The 21,566-nt window shown below is 39.5% G+C and overlaps 1 protein-coding gene across 3 annotated transcripts in view; it reads left to right on the forward strand.

The window, feature by feature from the left end:
- vps13b (vacuolar protein sorting 13 homolog B) overlaps positions 1 to 21,566 on the forward strand; it is a 288,855-nt gene that overhangs the window by 251,404 nt on the left and 15,885 nt on the right. For all 3 annotated transcript variants that reach the window (XM_086154801.1, XM_086154799.1, XM_086154800.1), the window contains exons 47-54: positions 7,118 to 7,273; positions 9,522 to 9,788; positions 11,823 to 11,906; positions 12,300 to 12,475; positions 15,269 to 15,439; positions 18,984 to 19,191; positions 20,518 to 20,706; positions 21,105 to 21,251. In XM_086154801.1, coding sequence (XP_086010927.1) covers positions 7,118 to 7,273; positions 9,522 to 9,788; positions 11,823 to 11,906; positions 12,300 to 12,475; positions 15,269 to 15,439; positions 18,984 to 19,191; positions 20,518 to 20,706; positions 21,105 to 21,251 — 1,398 coding nt within the window. The remainder of the gene's footprint in view (positions 1 to 7,117; positions 7,274 to 9,521; positions 9,789 to 11,822; positions 11,907 to 12,299; positions 12,476 to 15,268; positions 15,440 to 18,983; positions 19,192 to 20,517; positions 20,707 to 21,104; positions 21,252 to 21,566) is intronic.

The following is a 21,566-nucleotide window of genomic DNA, read 5'->3' on the forward strand; positions in this document are numbered from 1 at the left end:
AAGCTTAAAAGGCATACTTGCATGTATAAAAATTTCAGACAAAAAAAACGCTCTTTACAAGAATAGAACTTTGAACTCATTATGACATTTAATATTTTTTCAAGCTATCTTTAAAATATTTATGTATTTGAGTGAGCTGTCATTAATTCTGCACTTATTAAGGTTATTGATCACAAAATTTTCCTTCATTTGTTAAGAGGTCGCTAGAGAGTTGAACACCATTGCAGTTGTGTCTACAGCTAGTCAAGCTGCAAAGCACAGCTAATTTATGTTTTGCAATACAGAGTTACCTAGCGCATCAGAGATGTTTAAGTTTTTCAGCATTCTGCAGCATCTTCATTTCCAGTATAAATATTTATATTTAGCTGTCATAATTAATGTAATTTGTTTGCGCAAATTGTTCATTGATCAATGAACACTAACCGAGAGGGTAGTCAAGAACAGGAATTAAAAAAGGTTGAGCGCATTGTTTTTATGGTTAGACATTTAAATGAATGTATTGTGGATATCCAGATGTTTTTGCTGTGCACAGCATGTTACAATAGCTCTGCACTGTGCAACTCTACAGAAGCCTGGAGGAAGATTGCCTTTTTTTAATGTTTCTAGACTGTGGCAGGGTCTCTATCCTTTCAAGGGTCCTCGACCACTGAATCCTTCATCTTCCCACCATGCGGTTTACAAACCTCTCTACTTTCAGACAATGCTCCTTTTGTCAACTCCCATCATTTGGTGCAAACACTTGCCGTGTCTGTGTCTCCTAGAATCCTTGAGGCCAGGAATGTCTAAAATGCCTTGGTAGAAACCAGAGGGAAAGCTATGGAACAGCGTTAGTCAAGCATAAACCTCTTAATGTCTCCTCTGTCAACCACGGACCCACACAATGCCTTCCCTCTGTACCTTCTTCCAGCTTCCAAACCGCTTCTTAGACTTGCAAATCTGGTCTTTGATGTTGCACTGCCTTGCTTGTTTTGTCAAAGTGAGGGAGCCAAGGAGAAGAGAAGCATTGCAGACAGATGTTTGAGCCACCATAATTCCCCCATGTTACACGGGCTAGCCCTCACTGCCCAGGCAACCATGCTGTTGTGTCTTTCTGTTCTTTCTTAAGATCATTTACCGACTTTTACTAACTTCCCGCCTCTATTAGTCAACTTTGTCTACCACTTTCTCTCTTATACTCATCCTTTCCAAAGGTCATTCGTATTATTTTGCTGTGATGTCTTGCTAGTAATTTGTTGCTCATTGGTGGTGGGCCAGACTAGCTGAGTGATCCCAAAGAGGACAGAACTTTGTTCTATAGCCATTCTTTCTCGTACACATCAAAAACACTGTGACAATTGATAAACAACATTTTTGGAAAGTTTTAAGTTCATGATTTGGTATGGTCTTTTAAGCCATATATAGACAATTGACCAATATCCAACCCCTATTTTATAAATTCAAACTGAGCAAGTCAACTCCGATCAGAATTACAGGTACGAAATTGACTCGTGTTTACACATCTTTCTCAGTTATTGTTTTCTTAACAGTACAAATGTCACAACAAAAGAAGAGGACAAGGCCCAAGCCAATCACAAACATCTTTGATCTTGTAGACATTCCTCGGATGTCATCCTCAAAACAGTCACCATAGGTCAGTCATCATACATACGAGAAATGAAGTGGTATCGTTTTGGACATACTCAATATTACTCATTATTACACTCATATAGTCTCCTTGCCCATGGGAGACATGTAACCATAGTAACTGTCAACACAAAATTAAATAAACAAATGAAGTAATTTGAAATCTGTACCTGGCAAAAAGCAACTGTTACACATGGGATCTAGATAATACATTGTTTAGCCTTGACGTCTGTTCCTTGTTACTACTAAATTACATTGTGAGATTTTTAGATGGTGTGCTTGTTAATCACCGCATACTGTGACGCTTTCCTGTAAATTGGCGTGACTTAGAAAAATGCTGGTTTTACACTAACATTGCCAGTATCTTTTATAAAAAGTCTATCCCAGTGGTTCTTAACCTGGGTTCGATTGAACCCCAGGGGTTCAGTGAGTCAGTCTCAGGGACTCGGCGGAGGTCAAGACACACGCCCGACTCATATAATTCATGATAACACGCCCCGCTTGGCCATCACTGGCTGCAGGTGATCACGCTACATAGTTTGGCCTATCTGTGCAGCAGGGATTTTGGTTGTCAACTTATGACTGATCTGTGATTTTATGGCTAGACTTGATCCACAAATCGCCGATTGACAAAATGACAGCGTTTGATTGCGATATCCTCCAGACAAACATGATATTTTGTCCGTCTTCAGTTGTTAGTAACGCTTGTGATACCGTTCAGATTTAGTCCTGCCTTTGCCCCACCCTTGTTTGTGAAGATAACTCTGACATTACATTTTAAAATCGAAATCAGCATTTCTCAATTTGGACTTCATCTTAAATTGGATATTCAACTTGCCTTGACCTTTTCCTGTCTGTTTTAGCAACACATGTCCAAAATGGTACATTTCAGCTTTGACCTCATAACTCCACTTTGAATCTTTAATTGCCATGTTGGATTCATGGAATGATGGAAAGGACGAATTGTATAGACAGTCAAACACCACTGAGGCTACTTGAGGTTATGTTTGCCGCTCCTTGAACACAGATTGTGAATTTGTGTTTAGTGCACCAAAGCGCATTCCTGTAAGGGAGCAATTGATATATATACTGTTCACAGGAGCAGGAATGGCTGGTTCTGTCTGCTTGCGGATATGGTCTGGAAGGCGATTGCTGTGTTTGTGTGTGTAAGGCAGAGAAAGAGAAAGGACGAGATTCAGTGTCCGAAAGATTTTGTTTCTTTTTCTGCCTCCGTATTTCGGTCTATTTCCTGACATCCACATAATCCATCCAGACATGTAAGTGAGCAAGTGTTTGCCTTCCAAATGAGGTAATGACTCTGTTTACTTGGAAATTAATAGTCATTGCTTTGGTTATGACTGACCGATATCTTACTGTCTTTTAAAGGAATGTCTTTTTGCTTATGATTTTCTGCTGGAACAGGATTAAGCAATGAATTTAGCAGGCGACATTACATCGTACCCTTGAAGGAATTTGCTTGCTTGATTGACTCATCGGATATTACTTACACTTAGGCGGGTGCTGATGGTAATTCTCAGAAGTTAACACCATTTGTGAATGTGTCAGTCTCCTGTTTGGGTTTTGCCTTTAGTGTCCATAGCAACTGGTAAATCTAGATGATTTGGGTTGCAAAAAAGGGTCATGCGGTACCAGTCTTCTGATAAGCCCATACAAGGATCCCGACTGGATCTGGGTAGGATTTAACATAATCATTTTGACCTTCCAATATTTGATTTAGTAAACAGCAATTGCATTAGCAATAGTTTCTACAGGGTATTTGATTTAAAGGCATATATTAAAGTTTCATTACATGCTTGACATTAGGAAAGACCTATGTATGCTAAGTTATTTAAGCATATTGAACTGCGACCCAATAAATAATAGCACTGATAATAACAGTAATGTAGAAACCATATTGAAGTTGTGCTCAGTCCTGCAATGACTGCACGTACAACAAAGACAAGAGAAAGAAGTTGTTTCAGGTCACAAAGGAAGAGACATTCTTATTGTCAAATCAATCATATCCATGGAACTGAGAAATAACATCTGCAGCTGAATGTATTATTGTATTTGGGCAAACATGTCACTGTTAACTTCCCTGAAGATACAAGGCAGAGGTGCACTGTTGATCCAAACTGTTATCATAGGTAATTTATATCTTAAAAAAGGAAATATCTATATACATATGTGTCTGTATGTGTGTTGTTATGTTACAGCAATCAGTGCTGAATGAGTATGAATGACGTATGTCATTGTTGCCACATAATATTCCAAGAAATCAGCATAGTGTACACATTTTGTTCAAGTAGAGGAACTTTGCCAGAGTTTCTATTTGAAGTGTGACATGACCCTGGTCAACTGGTACTGACAAGTTCAGTTTGAGTGAACAGATAACACACAATATATAGTGCAATACAGTCACAGAATGAAAATGCTTTGTGTGATTACATCCAATCACTCAATTTTATAATCCCTAAGCAGGCCACTCCGGTACTAACGCCCAGTAATGTGCTGGAAGCCGACTGTCCACTATCCGCCAGCCATAATCAATCTCTCGTTGTGGATTTAGGGGAAAGGAGAAAGAGTTTGAGATTTCACATTTCTTTCACACTCAATACTCAACTTGGGAATTTATCGTAATGTTACAGATGAGTTTTGGAAAAACTTTTCAACTCAGCTCCAGTTGCTTAGGTCTAGTATTAGAGTCAAAAAGATTTATTTGGAAATTAGATACCAAGTTAACTGAGCTGAAGTTACAGGCAGAATATTCTCAATGTTGTTCCTCTCAAGACGGCTAATGGCTATATTTGACTATATTTCATAAAGTTTATTAAGATATGCTTTTTTTTGTTATTACTACTTTGATATAGTTCCACTCAATACACTTTGTTTTCCAGTAATGCAAATTCACATTTGATTTTGGTATCTTTTTAAGGCCTGATAGGCCACTAGATCATTTTTATTATTAATGCTAGTGTCGTTTAGGTTAGAACATTTGTGTGTGACTGCTTTTTTTTGCATGTCAGGAAAGGACCTCTACCAATGGCAGCCATAAGTTAGAATATATTTCTTGGGTTTAGAAGTTATCTTGTCACCAAGAAAATGAAGACATATTTGTTTGTACACATTTAGAGGTGCAATAATGAAAAATATTTCCTTTTTTTTTTTTTCAATCTCTTCATACAATCTTATAGTCGGGATGGACTGGAGTTCACGGAAGATAGATACAATTATATTAACCTCTTATCCTTCACAAATTTATCCCAGTAGAATTTTCTCCCTTAAATTGAATCCTTTGTTTGGACTAGCTTAATCCATGTGCTTGAAACCGACACATATGGCTGACTGGGTATTCTCAGTGTCACAAAAGCTGGAAAGTCACAGAGATAAAACAGTTCCTTATTTTTCATTCTTGTTGTCTTACGTGTCCAGTTTGTCCATGTTATTGTTGCTTTTTTTTCTCCGACTGCTTGAGTCAGGGTAGTGATGAATTAAAACAAGAACACCGGTTCCTGTTTGAAGTTTGAGGAGAGGCGTTATTATGACTTCTCCCTTATAGGTCAAGTTGAGCCACAGGCATGATAAAGTGCACAAAAAGAGTGGGGGCAGAGAGGTTAAAAGAGAAAAAAAAGTGTTGAAATAACAAATCAGTCCTTGCAGATGGGGTTTAGGCACAGCACAATTTTCCAGTGGGTATATCCCCACCAGATTATGACTATCCTGACATCAGTCCAGTGTTACTCATACACCCAAAGACTGAAACTGATAAAATAGAACATAAAGCAGGTTTAAAGTAGAATGCAACTTAATTTCTCTCATTTCATTTTAGCTACCGCGACTTGGAATGTTTTTCAGATCGTTGTAAACATAGCGGGTCCACATTATCATGTAAGGGCTGGTTTAAGGAATTACATAGTCAAGTTCCGCCCATAGGATAAACTTTAGTCAAACCTCCTCAATGTTTACACCTTTTCTGACATTTTCTCTGCAAGCAAGTCAATAAGTAAAGGTGATCTAAGAAATTACGACATCACCACGCAGCCAACTGAGTGGAGGGATGATGGTGAGCAAAGTAAATTCAGGCTTTGATGAAGAATGTTATTGTAAAGAAATCTGCCTTCAAACGGTGACGAAAGACTGCACTGAAGGGAAACATAGAAGGTCCTGACCAGGGTTCCCCTATGCTCTCTGACCTCCCGAGAAATTTGTTTTCCATTTGAAAGATTGGCTAAATGTTCGGCACATTGAAGCGACATGTAAATCTTAAAGGATCTGCACCAGATTTTCAGTATTTCAGTCAGGTTTCTGCTCCTTTGGGAGTCTATTGTGCCCCCTTACACCCCCCCATGCACACACAAGCCACTTACATTCTTGGTCTTTCTCACCTCTTCCCTTTTCGAACTGGGGCAAGCTCAAAGTTGTGTTGGCTGCAGGGCTGACACAGACAGCTCAGTCAGGTGGAAGGTCAGCTGAGCTGCCTCAGGAGGGAAAGAAGCTTTAGATCGTCCTCCATATTTATGATTTTGCTCCTGTATTGTTACCATAATCCGATAACAAGACTCACATTGTTTGACAGAGGAGTTTACTAGTCATGTCCTTCACAGCAGCTGAAGAGTTGGAGTATACAGTACTCGACAATAGCTCAGGTGTTCATATTAAAAGACATTTGACCTCCTGTGATGCAGATTTATTTTTTTAATATGATACAGATGCATGCTTTGTGATGTCAGCTTGAGGCCAAGGCCGTAAATAAATGGCAATACATACTGTTTTAAAACCTAAACTGTGTACTCCATACAATAATGTTATGGATCAACAGAGAAGATAATGAAAACATATGTCGGCATTGACAGATTGCAGATACAGATGCCGTTATCTTAAAAATCATGCCGTTCTACTTATTTTCATGCTGCAGTGTTGTGACCCATAATTCATGAAATTATGTGAAACATGGTTGGAAAACAGTCTCCACTGCAAAGTTGTTAGAATGTCAAAAGAGGGAACGGTTCTGTTTATTGTCCTCCTGAGTCTGTGTGTTTACACATATCTACACACATGGATGTGCTCTACAATAAAGTGATGGATCTGAGGCTGAAATGGATGCAAGCCAAAGTATCTGCCTCTTATTTAGATGTGTAGAGAACAGAACCTTCCACATCCATCACACACACATGCTGCCACAATGAGCTTCCACATCAGCTGGGCTCCAACGGACGGTTTAATGTGTGTAACCTATTTAAGCTTCCAACAGCAGCAGCCCTGTGCACCAGTAAACAGGATTTTGTTTTAACCCCGACCAAAATCTCCCAAACAAAGTATCTTGTTGTTTACATGACTTTTGCTTGGGGATAAATAAAGGGCAGCAAGCCTAACCTATGATGTTTGGTATCTTCTGTCACTGTACGTTCGGGTGTGCTCGTGTGTGTGTGTGTGTGTGTGTGTGTGTTCTTGCGTGTCTGTTTGTGCGTGTGTCCTACTCTGTCCCTTCTTGCAGCTGCTCCACATCTGCATCGAAGGTTGGGGAAATTGGCGTTGGTCAGAGGCCTTCAGCGTCGACAACGTGGGGACTCTACTGAGAACCATTGAATACAAGGGACGTACGGCTTCACTCATCATAAAGGTGCTGCAGTTCAGTGGTGTCCAAAAACAGGTATATTTTCTCTCAATATGTAATTTCTTTTCGAAGTGCAAGTTATGGCTTCATAGTACATTATGTAAAGTTAGTTATAACAAAGAGCAATTGTAGTCCTTGAGGATAGTAAAAGTACTGCATTAATGATCAAATTTCCACATTTGTTGTATATTTTTCTTATTAATAGTGTTTTATTACTGTTATCTGGTTTATGTAACCTTCACACACACACTTATCTGTAATAACATTTGCGTCATCTCAATTTCTCAGTTATTAATGTAGGACTGATACAGAAACATCATTTACTGCAAGATCAAGATCAATTTAAACAACAATAAAACTGTTGTCTCACAGAAAAAAAACTATTGTGATCCCACCCCATGATCTGTCTGCTTTGGAATTCTATGGTAAAAAACAGTTACTTCAGTATTATCATCCAATTGCATATATACCTCTGACCTCTTTTGATAGGTGCTATTATGCTTTGGAACCATTTTACAAGTTGTTTTTTTTTCTTCCTTGTAATCATTATTTTTTCTTTTGTGTGCCTTCTAATGAGTCCTCCCTTGTTGCTCACTTGTTTCAACAGTTACAGCAGACATTGTGAAACAAGACTCAGATACACACATACACTTGAAAATTCCTACTCTAAAACAAAAAAGGCAGAACCATTGTATATTTATGTATATACCGTAGTAATACTGCTAACTGGGTACATATATAAACTCTTGAAACTGCTGTTTGTACTTATCAGTCTAGATGCCAAAACAAAATTTAATTGTCCTTACTGTACTGTCAGTTACAATAAAATTGAATCCCTCGCTCTCTTTCTCTATCTTTCTCTTTGTGTCTGCTGTCAGTTTGTTCATCTATCTATCTATCTATCTATCTATCTATCTATCTATCTATCTATCTATCTATCTATCTATCTATCTATCTATCTCTCTCTCTCTCTCTCTCTCTCTCTCTCTCTATCTATCTATCTATCTATCTATCTATCTATCTCTCTCTCTCTCTCTCTCTCTCTCTCTCTATCTATCTATCTATCTATCTATCTATCTATCTATCTATCTATCTATCTATCTATCTATCTATTGTTTAAATAATGTTGTGGGAATGATCGCTGTAACCTCAGTGCATACCCATGAAAGAGCTGAGCAAAGCTTGGATGCTTTGGTAATTCTCTCCAGGTCTTAGGCGGCTCAAATACAGTGTGCAAAATCATTTCACAGAAACATTCCATGGAAAGCCTGAACCAGCCGCTTGGGTCTTTTTACAACATACATAGTGGTAAATTGTTTTCCCACAAATACAAGGCATATTTGCTGTTTTCTTGAAAATGCATCATGCCATCAGATTATAGTGGTGACACTGTGTTATGTAAACAGTGTCAAGTGTCGCAAATGTCTCCCTCTTGTCTACCAGACAAAACAGACTTGGCCTCTCACATTCCTTGTCTGTCTGTCCCAGACTCCACTTACATCTTGTTCCCATTCAATCAAATGATAGGGTAAGAGTGCGGGTCACATCCAATTCGCAACACAAAGCCTCAGAGTGGGACTGCGGATGCCACTACAGAGAAAGTTGGCTACTGCCTCCATGAGAATACTGTTTCTTTTTTTCTTTATTCTTTTATTTTGGAGAGGTGGTGTCATCCTTAAAATATGACCCACCATTGAACCCCAAGCTACCATATAGCCTTTCACTTCAACGGCCATTGTACCCGCCAAAATTCAAACATCTTGCCATATACGGTCTTCACTAGCATGCCAGGCACATTTTTTTCATATTGTTTGTTATAATATCTAATTGTTGTGGTGGCACATTAAACAGTTTATAATTTTTATTATGGGTTAATAATTTACATGAAAATATTCAACTTGGGCGGTGGCGCAGTAGTAAGCGCTTCGGCCTCACACCACAAAGGTCTGTATCTGTATGTAGCCCTGCTATTGACCGGCGACCAATCCAGGATGTACCCCGCCTCTAGTGCCCCGCGACCCCGAGTGCAGGATAAACGGCAGAAGATGGATGAATATTCAACTTTCAATTACATAATCATGATTCAGCATTTTTATTACAGCGGTGAGGAAAGATAAAATGATACCTGCAGAAGACATACCCAGGGAAGCTCCTCATTGTCCTTACAGGGTCACATAACATAGACAAGGAACTTTTCTGTCACAAGGAACATTTCTGTCATTTCACTTTCTGACTGCTTGTTTCTCAAACAAGTGATGACGATTGTCTGTCTTTTTCTATCCAGATAATAATTTGTGGGCGCCAGGTGATGTGCAGTTACCTGACTCAGGACATTGAGCTTCGGGTGGTGCAGCACTACGTGGGGCCTGATGGTCAGACAGTGGTCAGAGAACATTGCGACTGCCTCGAAGCAGGGGGCAAATTGCCGTCCTATGTGCTGGAGGATGCTGAACTGACAGAGCTTTGTGTGAGGGCCAGAGGAGATGAAGACTGGTCCCAGGATGTTCAGCTGGAGAGAAGGGACAAGATTAGTACCAGCACTGTTGTCCAGGTACAGAGAAGTCCTTCACACACGATTCAGATGATTCTTTTCACTCGTTTTGGCAAAAACGAGATTTTCATGAACAAACTGAATGGGGTTTTTGTTACATTTCTCATTCATCTTTACTTAATTGATACTTTTTTATTTTTATATGTTTATGAATACTTGCCTGTTCCAGACAAATGCAAATGCCTACTGTACAGGACTGTCTCAGAAAATTAGAATATTGTGATAAAATTCTTTATCATCTGTAATGCTATTTAAAAAAAACAAAAATGACTTTTTCATGATATTCTAATATTTTGAGATAGGATTTTTGAGTTTTCTTAAGATGTAAGCCATAATCCACAACATTAAAATAATAAAAGGCTTGCAATATTTCAGTTGATTTGTAATGAATCCAGAATGTATGACATTTTTGTTTTTGTAATTGCATTACAGAAGATAAAGAACTTTATCACAATATTCTAATTTTCTGAGACAGTCCTGTATACTGTTGTGAGTTGTGCAAAAGCAAACTGGTGAATGTGCCAAACACAGGTAGATGCACATATCAGACACATCACCACCCCTAAGTAGCTCTTCATTCACAGACACACACATTTGTAGCTGGTGAATGGACCACCAACCGTGACTGCATCCTCCACTCCTGGGTGGCCACAGTGGCAGAGAAGCTACTAAATTTTTTGACAACAGACTTAGATCATCTCTTCAGATAGACTCGCGAAGGCCTTTCATTCCCCAGTCTGTAACCCAAAGATGCTTGGAGGCAGAAAATACAGTTTATTCTCTTTCATAACAACACTAACCATAGACAGGAAACACTCACTGATATGTTGTAACAGGAAGAAGCTTTGAAGGCACTTTCACACTACAGGATAAGCACCAGATGATTCTTCCTCCTCTCTGTCCATTGTATTGTATCTCATATTCTTTACATCTCTTGTTCTCAGTCTGTCCTTACACTTCCCATTTTATTTTTATTTTTTTCAACTTTGTAACACCCCATGCTGTTAACAGCTCGCTATTCTGGTGCTCCAGCTCATTTTGTGGGTCTAAACTATTCTGACTTTGCGCCAACCTCTACTGTTATCTCTCGTTCTCAGATCAGGCTTCCGATACACATATGGAGACTTGGCTCCAAATAAGAGGGTTGTCTGGTAGCTGAGTCCTTAGATCTCTCTATCTCTGCCTGTCTCCTGCTATTTCACTCTCTTTTTCGTGTCCTGTACTCTCACCCACACACTGGCTGGCTCATCCATCTTGTTGTAGTTACCTCCTCGTCTTTATTTACTTATTTTCCTGGCGTCCTGTGGTACAACAGACCCCCTACTGAATCTCCCCCTTGTCAGTGTCAGTTTTCTCATCTGTACCATAATTCAACTGAATTGAACCCTCTTTTATAGTGCATCTCTCGTCCCCCAATCTTTTTCTTTTCTATTTCTTTCTCACTGTGTTCCTTTTCTAGTGGTTTACTGGTGAGTTTGTTGGCGTCGTACGATGCGTCTGCCAAAGTTCTCACTCCTTCATCTCAACAAGTCTGTTTTCAATGTTCACTCAGAATGCTGTCCCAACCAGTTAATGATGTCCCCAGACTATCATAAAGTGCAAAATATAAAATGTGCTTTGGCATTGCAGAGCATTAATGAAGAGTAAATGGGACACAACACAGTGACATGTTATGAGTGCCCATCCATTGGTGGGCACATTCTAAGGCTTTAAATCATGATTTAGACAAACTTGACTGCTTATTATGGTCTATTATCTGGCTGTCACAGTTGTCATTCACCTCTGTAATGTTATAGTACCGCAGGGCATCCGTGAGACTTAATATTTAACTTTCTGGAAGAAACCGGGAAACGTTTCTTTCATGACGAATCCTGATAATGTGTTTCTTATGGCAGTTCTTGTATAGATGTGACCTTCACGACATAAATGAAAAAAAAAAGACATGGGCAATGAAGTTTCTATAACCTCTTATGCGCCATAAAGTGTATAGTGACAAGATGATTTCATTGGTAGTAACATAGTTTGTTCTTATAGGTGCCATGTTCCGGTGGTTCACTGCTGTATGTGTGGTGTACTCTCATCACTATCGAACCTGATTCTCATATGCAACAACGAGTGGTGAGTGTCATAGATAAATATGTAAAAACCACATGGCTCTCACGTTAAGAACATATTTCTTCCCTCTGACTTAAAGCAGGGATTTTATCATAAATGTTTCAGTGGAGTTGACATGATGAGAAACGGAGTCGTCTTGGCTTTTGCACTCCATTTGTATGATTTGACACAAAGTGTTTCCAAACCATCGTGATTTGGTCGATTCATCTTCATTAGCGCAAACAGAAACCACTTCCTCTCTATAGCTTTTTTTTTCCAAGAGAATTAATTCCTTAACAGCTCTTATTAGAAAGTGAAGAAATTAGATTTCCAGTAGTGAGCTGCTGATGATCAGAGTCAGAGTGCACATGTGGATTCTACTTTTTTTTCTTTCTTTTCTTTTAATCCTGGTTTTAGGTTATCTTCAGTCCACTGTTTGTCATGAGGAGCCATTTGCCAGATCCTGTAATCGTTCACACAGAGAAGAGGAGCCTAGGACTGAGGGAGAGTCAACATATACAGGGACAAGGACACCAGGAGCCCCTGTTGAACACTGAGGCAGACCTCATTCACCACCTCACATTTCAAGCCAGGTAAAATGCGATGAACTTTTGTTTGATGTAAAGCTATATGATTACCTAACGCTTGGTTGCAATGAAAAAATATATGTTATATCTGCAAGACCCCGAGTCGTCATTTCTCCCGAGCAATTGAAGATATTGTTCAGATGCCTTTTTTCCCCCAAAAAAATATGTCAAAATCATGACCTACAAGATTAAGTAAATAAATCTTTATGATCCTCAACAGCCTCACCTCTTTACATGTTCCGTGATATTCCCAGAATTCTCTCCCTCAGATGCAGGGTCCAATCTGCCAGGTCATTTGTTTTTACATGTTTTTTTTTCCTATAACTCCACTGGTTTCAGATCACCGAGATACACTGGGTGGCCAATTTTCTTTTTGTCCAATGAAAATTATGTCATCAGCAACCTCACCGCATTGCAAAAGAGACTCTTATCTTCTTTAATGTTCTTTTATGCAGGGGGGGTGTTTTGTTTCGTTTCATTTCTTTGTTTGCCTAAACTGAGTGAATCGAGAGAGACAACTGCTCACTGCATTTTTATGTGACAGAAAGATGAAGAAATGAACCAGGGATTTCAAGGCACATTTCTGGGAAACAGGAAGTCAGTTTGGCAGCTGCTTAGAAACAAATCCAATTCCAGCTTGTCAGGTTTAGCCATAATTACACCTCATTTACATAGGCCCGAACAGAGAGGAGATGTCATTACTTCATTATGTGCAGGGTCTGTCACATAGATCCGGGTCTATAGATCCTTAAAGGTTTTTCAGGCCAAGAACCTCTAAACTGATGTAGAGATGGCGCAGAGATCCAATATTCTATAAATAAGTGCCATGTATAAATGTACCTCTTTATTGCATGTTTAATACTAAGCTACTCAAATAATACATGGCCCATATATTCATGTGTGAGAGAATAAGATAGAGTTGTAGACACAACTAAATTGTATCTGTGTGACACTTTAAGGTATATGGTGTGTATGTATACACAGATCATGCTGTCTTTCAGTAGTCAAATTTGCTTCCAGGTGGCCAGCTCATCGGGAAATGTTTCCCACATGTACAGTCTTAGATGTTGTTTTTCCTACTGTGTTCTTTATCTGTTAATCTTTGTTGTTTTATGCAAAGGCATGGAAGGGAATCCATCCTTTTGGTAGCAACTACTGGTGATCTCTATAAACAGAGTAAATATTGAGTATAATTGACTCCCCCTGAGAGAATTTTTTCGTGTCACTGGTTTGTGTTTAGATATCTGGTCACAAAGTTTGTTTGGATTTCAGTTGCCATAAAAGAACCACAGTGTCCATACTGTGACATGGGATATAGTCAGCCCCTGTTGTTGTAGATCCTTTTCATAAAAGCATGATCAGAAACAACTAAGTGTCTTGTCTCTCTGGATGAAAACCACAATGCCCTTTGTGTTTATGAAGCATCTCCTGCCTAGACCGCGTCTCACCGCGCAAACTCACATACTTCCCTCTCTTGTTGCCCCAGCTCACTTTATTCTTCATCCCTATCCATCCTCACAGACTAGCTCACTTTAAGCCACAATTGTTCATGTAATTTCACACACACACACACACACACACACATACATACACACATACAGGCACTCTGGTCCCCCCAAACCTCTAGGATGGATCCAATCTTGCATATTCACTGGTCAACGACTCATCTTTCCTTCCTGTAATTACACATAGTTGTGGGCTCTAATGGACGAGGTAGAGAGCAGAGCTGCGGTCTGTGACATAGGAGACATAGACAAGTCCTAACCAGAGCTGTTGTGTCCTGCTCTCCACCACATTAAAAACCGAAGGTTATAATCAGAAGCCTCTTCCAGTTTCCCCCCTCAGAAACAGCTCTAAATAAAAACCTTCTGTCAACACCTTGTCCCTCTTCTTGTTCTTGCCCCATATCCGTAGGCAATCGGTCCTAAGTTCCTTTTATAGGACAATGGGCTCTATTAATAAACTACTGCCTTGGGGTAGGAGGAAGCATTTTTTTTTTGCTTTTCAAGTGGAACTGGATGCTGCCCAGAAAATGAGAAGCTATTGCACTGTGTGGATGATTCCGTTTTTGTTTTCGTTTCTTTTTCTTCTTTAAAAAAACATAATTAACCAGTGTCTGTGGTTTAGGTATCCAGTGACATTATTTACTGCTGTTTAGCCATTTCCTGTGATCTTTGTAAATCAGAGTTTGTAAGACAAGACTGCATGTCAAGAACAGAAATCAAAACCATGAGGCCTATTCAGCTCTCTTCAAGGTTACAAGGTAAAAAAAAGTTTAGTCTGGGGTCAGTTTAATTGCACTAAAAATAAAAGAATAATCATCTGCTGTCTACCGATATTTTGGTTCATAACAAAAAAGCATTTGCTGTTGGTAAATGCTTTTCATATATTGAGAAAGAAACTGATGTGTTTTTATCAAATGTGCTCCTCAGAGGAGGAGATAATCAGGATAAATTATAACAGCTAGTACACATTCTATCAAGCAGGACTCCAGCCAACATGGTGAGAATATATGTCTCTCAAGAGCTATCCATTCAGAGAAACTGGTACATAATCTGACATTGTCAAGCAAAAATATGCATGAAAAAGACTGCCCTGGAAAATCAGTTATTATGTGAATAAGTCTTCCAAAAAAAACACATTTTTTTCAGTTCTAAACATAATGACAAAACTATTTTACCAGGAAGAAACTGAAATAATAAAATTGTGTAAACTAATTGTAGAGGAATAGGGTGTTGTTGAATGTGTTCGAGAAGTGAGTGAAAAGGCATAAGGACATGTTTGCTTTGTAATTCCCAGGGATGAGGAGGATGCCTCCCACTGTGCTGTGCCCATCTCCACCAGCCTCATTAAACAGATAGTGAACAAGAATGGCAATGAAAACAACGTGGACAACATCCTGGAAGACTTCTACGGTGCAAAGTCCTCCACCGAGCCACCGTGGCCATACATAACCAAAGATCCTAACAGGTACTTTATTTAAATTGATGGAATCTTGCCCTGTTTGACTTTGTCTTAGTAGCTAAAGTGAGCCAACATTTTGGATTTGACTAGGAGAGTAATTATCCTACTGACAGTGGATGCAGTGGTTACAGCCTGGATATTTAATCTTGCATATGTCAATGTTGATTCCACAGTCAGGTCGTGCATAATGCCATTGATGACCAAGGTTATATTTTCCAGTGTCATCCATGGCTTCATAATAGTCTTCTCACACAATTCCAAGTGACTAAGCGCACTGGCCGTCATCCAATATCATTATGAAACTATATTTTCATAAGTATCTTATATACCATTTAATATAGTCAGTTCCAGGTGCAGTTGCGGCATTACCTAGAAGGAGTCACGTTAAATGGGAACCACATTGCTTGTTTAGATGTGGCAGAGGAACTACTGGTAGGATTCCTTGTAATGTGATGTGTGCGGGGTGGCCATACTCACCCTGCAGAACATGAAATACACTGGCATTTGCTTCTGATTTAAATGATTGGCATTTCATCCCGGTTAATCAATCTATATGTCTATAACGTATATATTTGCATGTGTGTAGGTGTGCAAATGTGCATGCATGTGCGCGCTACATCCTCCATTTGATGGAAAACTGTCAAATTTGGTGTCATCGGCACCAGATCTGTGCGTTGACAATAAACTAAACACATAGTAAACTAAACACTACTGCTTCTGGAGGTCAATAGCCAGGATAGAGAATTGGATTTTTTAATAAATGTTCTACAGTGATTAATATTTGGGTATCACAATCTGGTATCCTTGCTGTTTTTGCCACGATTAATGTGTACAGACCTCATCGAAACCTATTTTCAAGAGCTCCAAAAGGATAACGGGAAAGTGGAAGATAGGCAGGAGAAAAACAATGACTCAATGCAAGTTCTCAGTTCAAACTTGGCAATATTAACAGTACAAGTGATCTTTCATCTCTCCCAAGATGCCTCATGATCGTCATCATCATCATTAGTTATTGCTCTTTCTTATCTTTATTAAAGACCTTTCCAGCAAGCATTACATTTGTACATTTGGATTTCATAACACAGACACCTAATGCATTTTTTGTTTCTTATAAAAGGATTCACAGTTTGCAAGAGTTTTTTTTTAGCAAGGACAACTTATCTTTGTTCAGTGTTGTTCACATTCCGATGTTCGCTGGAAAAATAAAAAGGCGTGTGTTAGATATTCAAAGATTGTCCCAACTGAGCACAGATTTAGGCTTTGCTGTCTGGCATTGTGAAGCCACGGGCCTTGTAAACATGTTAAGTTTGACATAGATATGTTGAGCATATCTACATATATGCAGTACTTTATGCTTGTTTATGTAGCTCATGCATGGCTGTATATATAACGTGGGTCATTGCATACACGTGAATCTGTCCAAAAATGTCAGTCTTTTGTCACAGAGGAATCATCATCTTGATCATAGCGGTGGAAGACACAACCACATTTTCTCCTCCAGGCTTCAAGTTACAAAGTGTTCAAGTGAATCTGCTCTAAATGTGGTCCATTTGTGGGCATCTGGGATCGTCTTTTCTCTGTGCATACACAAACACATTGATCGTTACCCAGCAGATTCAAACATGTGTGTATGCGCTCTCTTTAAGCTGCAATTGTTGATGTAACTTCACGCACACACATAAAACCCTACAACTAACACGCATGTGATACACAAATTGCATTAGAGTAGAGGACTGGTATCTAGAGGTTTGGGCTCAGGTTTCTTGCTCAGCCAGTGCAGTGTCCCTGTGGTCATTCCTGCAAGCCAGAAACCCAGGGCGCTCATTTTTTGTCTGGAAAATCTGGCAGTTTGACATATAGTACCAAGTAACATGAGGAAAAAATACTATGAGAAAAACTAAAAGTGTCATTAGGGGATACTTTCTCTAAATATACTCGGAACTTGGATAGCAAGTGAAAATTTGCCACAATTCAATTTGTTTATTCTTTCTTAATATTCATAACAGGGATACTGCAATTTAAACAGACTGATCTTTTTCTCTGACACAATGGAGTAACCAAACAAACTAGAGTCCTTGGCAGAGAGTGTGTAAATATTGTGTCTTGAAGGGGCAGGGGAAGTAAAAAGGCAGAAAATGTTATTTTTTCTGTCTCTGTTAGAATTTTTATGGTAAAGGGGCACCTCCAGGATCATTAAACAAACATCGTGTAGCGTCTGCAGTTGGGATAGGCTAGTAGGCGCATACATGTGCACGCTTCAGTGCACTTGGGTGTGCGTGTTTGTTTTTCAAAGTAAAGTGCCTATCAAAATTTACACATCTGGAAACCCCAGCTCCAGCAGGGTGGTAGGTTTTGACAGAGGCGGCTGAGGTTGTTTCTTTCATTCGCTTTTCTTTTTTTTTTTTTTTTTTAATCCTATTGTGTGATTTATGAGCACTGCATTTAGTTGCCCTAGGCTACAGGGACAATTCCCCAATCAACAAGCACAAAAAAATAATCCATGATAAAAAATTTATAGTCATCCCTCATGTTTTTCTGGTCCCTTGTCACAGTGATGGAGTCTGGGTGTTTGCCAAGTTCAAGATTGCAGGTAGCAAGAGCCAAGTCGAGGCGGTCTCTAGGGAGATTTTAGACTGGGTCATCTTTGATGCCTTTGAAATTTAGTGGAAGTCTCAGAGGAATTTTTGTTTGGCCCTCCTCTGGCACTCGGTGCTTTAAAGGGTTTTTAAGACCACGCTTACCAGGAAATGACTGCCTTGTCAGAGGACTGGAGGAAAAAATGTCTGTGTTTGTCTGCCTGCTTGTTCTTTTGATTCTTGCGCTGCCCATCAGTGTCCCAAAATGCCTTGGTAACTGCTCCCTGTATCTCCACATATTGCATAATTTGTTTGAAAAACATCCCTGTCTTCGTATTTGTATATTCAGAGTTAGTGTTGCCATTTGTTAATGGTCTGTGTCATATATTTTTATGAAGTATAAGCGTTGTTTGTTTAGAAGCGACACATTAAAATTTCTGCTGCACCATGTTTGACATGTGGGCAAAACATACTAAGTAGACACAAGAAATGGTATCTTTACTAGTAGGAATTGAGATAAATGGGTTTATTTCCAGGCTGAGTTGTTTATCAATACTACATTACAGGTAGCTGTGTGTCTGCCTCTCTGGCTGTATGTTTGTCATTGTGGCTGTGAGTCTGGGGTGAAGTGTTTACAGTCCCTCGCTGCTCTGGCTTAAATGAGAAACAAGCTTACCGCAGTTGACGTTTGTTCTACAAGGAAGCATTCTTGTCTGTTGTCTGGTTTAACTCACTTTAAAGTATAAGGCATCAACGATGTCAGTGTTACATGTTCCCAGTGGGTCCGACCATGTTTAAAAATGCACATATCCATTGTACCATAAAGGCCGTAATAATGTCCTTTGGCTCCTGCATGATTGGATCACTGTCTTATTGTATTTCCTTTACGCTGCATAAATGTCAATGGCTCACTGTATTAAAATCCAATGAATGTCACATGAGTGTTTTTATTACGATGTGTTCTCTACCTACAGAGCAGTGCTCGAGCCCCTGGCACAGTGGGACAGTCCCATGCAGGTGAAGTTATCCTGCTGGAAACTGGGCCTAAATACCTTGCTGGTAGAGCTCTTGCCCTGGGCCCTACTGGCCAATCACTCCCAATGGGACCTCTGGCTTTTTGAAGGGGAGAGTATTGTGCTGCAGATACCAGCTGGCAAGGTCATTGTACCACCCAACTTCAAGGTAAGGTGTCATCTGCAGCACAGCACCCCACATCTGGCACTCTGGGCAATGAAAGAGGGGCAATGAAATGCCCGGAACTACATTTTCCTCAAAATGCCATATTTGATAAGACCCGAAATCTTAGAGGGATTTATGGGAGAGTTCAAAATTTGAATTCAGACGTTCCTTATGGGGGCTGTTCTCTACTTTTTTCTTTGTCTGCTTCGAATTTGAATTAATGACCTAAAAATCAACTGCATCAATGAAATTATTCCCTAACCTTAGTTAGAGTTACACATTCTCAGGAATAGGAACTACTTTACAGGGTTGCTAAATGATGAAAATAATTAATTGTGTAAGTTTCCTTATCTCAGTGATTGAGTTATTGTTATTTAATGGCATGTCATCTGTTAAAAACATTTTTTTCTCTTGTTTTGTATAGGAAAGTCAATGGCATAATTGGTTACGACAATTGATAACAATACGAAGACCTCGATCTAAATCCCAATCCTAAATCTAAAAGTGAATCGCTACTCTACTTGCTAAAGTAAAAAATAAATGATTGAAAATCAACCACAAACATGAAAGCCTCAGATCAGCCATTTAACAATGGATAGAATTTTTGCAAATTTGATCAGCAAGTCTGTCATCTGGCTTTTGTTTTCCTACCAGCTTTGCTTAGGGAATCATGGGATCCTCTGTTGCTATCCTCTGGCATGAGTGTTGATGTGGAAAAAAAAATGTTTGCAAACACATTTAAAACAACAGCCATCACATTTGTTCCCAGAAGACATATTGCACACACATGTGGAACTGAAAGCAGGCCCCAGAAAGTATAAATAGAAGTATTAAAGGTCCACGGGGTCTGCGACTGACCGTGTGCCCGCCTGTTTTGGAGAGTAACATCAGACTAAATTTGCTGACTTTATTTCATGTTCCACTGAGTCGCTACTTGTGTAAAGTGCTAAGCTGCATACTTCAGCAGCAGGCCTGTTCCTCTGTCTTCATAACAGTTAAAGGAGGAAGTAGCAATGCTGATCAAAATATACAGTTTCCTCTGTGTAACAGTAATCCCCGCAATCCAGTATTCTCCGGTGAGCCGAACTACCTGACCAGGCTCCGTTACTGACATGTCATTAAATCATCATAGCAGGTTGCATGTTAATCTGGCGTTAATGCCTCGAAAGTATTGTGACCTTCTCAGGCATTCTGAGGCAATATTATTATCACATTAGCCCGACAGCTTATCAGGTGCCTTTTGCAGACGGCTGTGGTAATTCTGAAATTAAATAACATCTGATTTCCATTCATTGTTCTCTCATCTTTTTGCACCCTTCCCCCACCCAGGAAGCATTCCAAATTGGCATTTATTGGGCTCATACGAACACGGTCCACAAGTCTGCTGCTCTGAAACTGGTCCATGACCTGACTTCTCCTCGGTGGAAGGAGGGAACGGGCTCTGAGGTGGTCACCCTAGATGAGGAGGGGTATGTTGAAGTAGACATTACCTTGGGAGCCGCTCCTGGCAGACAGAAGGTGAGCAGTTCATGTTGACAAATCCATCCATGTGTTGTCAACTTTATTGTCAATACTGCCATTTGTTGTGCACATAGAGGACTGGCATTGTGGTGCCTTAAAACCGACCATACATACATAAACAACATGCAAGGTTGAAATAAGATAAACCAAAAAAAAATATATTATTTCTTAAAATAATAATAATAATATGATATATAGTATTGGGGTTTTCCTGTCTATCTTCTTGTTGATTGGTAAATGTAACATATGTCTTGGCAGTAACATCGACCATTTAAACAATCATCAACTGGAAGGGACATTTGTAATGTAAATGGGAGGCTCAGTTCAACTGCCACAGTGCTAAATTTATCTTACCGCAAGATCTACCCATTAATCAAAACTTGTTTTATATCTAGCTGTGCCAGTTCTGTGTGTCGTCCGGGGTAAGACACGGCATCCAGATCCTTCAGATAGAGGATACGACAATTCTCATCAACAACACTCCGTACACAGTGCACTACAGGCCTCTGCTGACTGACCGCGCGCTTGGAACTGAAAACCAGGTATCGAGACTTGCCTCAAAGCTTTTCCCAAATCTCGCTCTCGGACCGACATGCACACAAACATATAGCGCACAAACTTGAGCAGAGTCACTGAGAAGAAGTTTCACAAGAACACAGAGGAGTTCTACTTAATGAAAAGCTGTCAATCACTTTGGTTGTACGGTTCAACATGAAACAATGTTTTCGTAAGTTTTTTTTTTTTTTCCTCCTTTATTTGAAACATGTGAAACAACTGCTTGTTTTGGCACCGTGCTAAAACTAAGAACATCATCTAAGAACGTCATATATCAGATCACCTTGTCCTGTCTCCCACCT

The sequence above is a fragment of the Fistularia commersonii genome, chromosome 11 (assembly GCF_037954325.1).
Source record: "Fistularia commersonii isolate RoL2024-O1a breed Wild chromosome 11, RoL_Fcom_v1.0, whole genome shotgun sequence".
Lineage (NCBI taxonomy): Eukaryota > Metazoa > Chordata > Actinopteri > Syngnathiformes > Fistulariidae > Fistularia > Fistularia commersonii.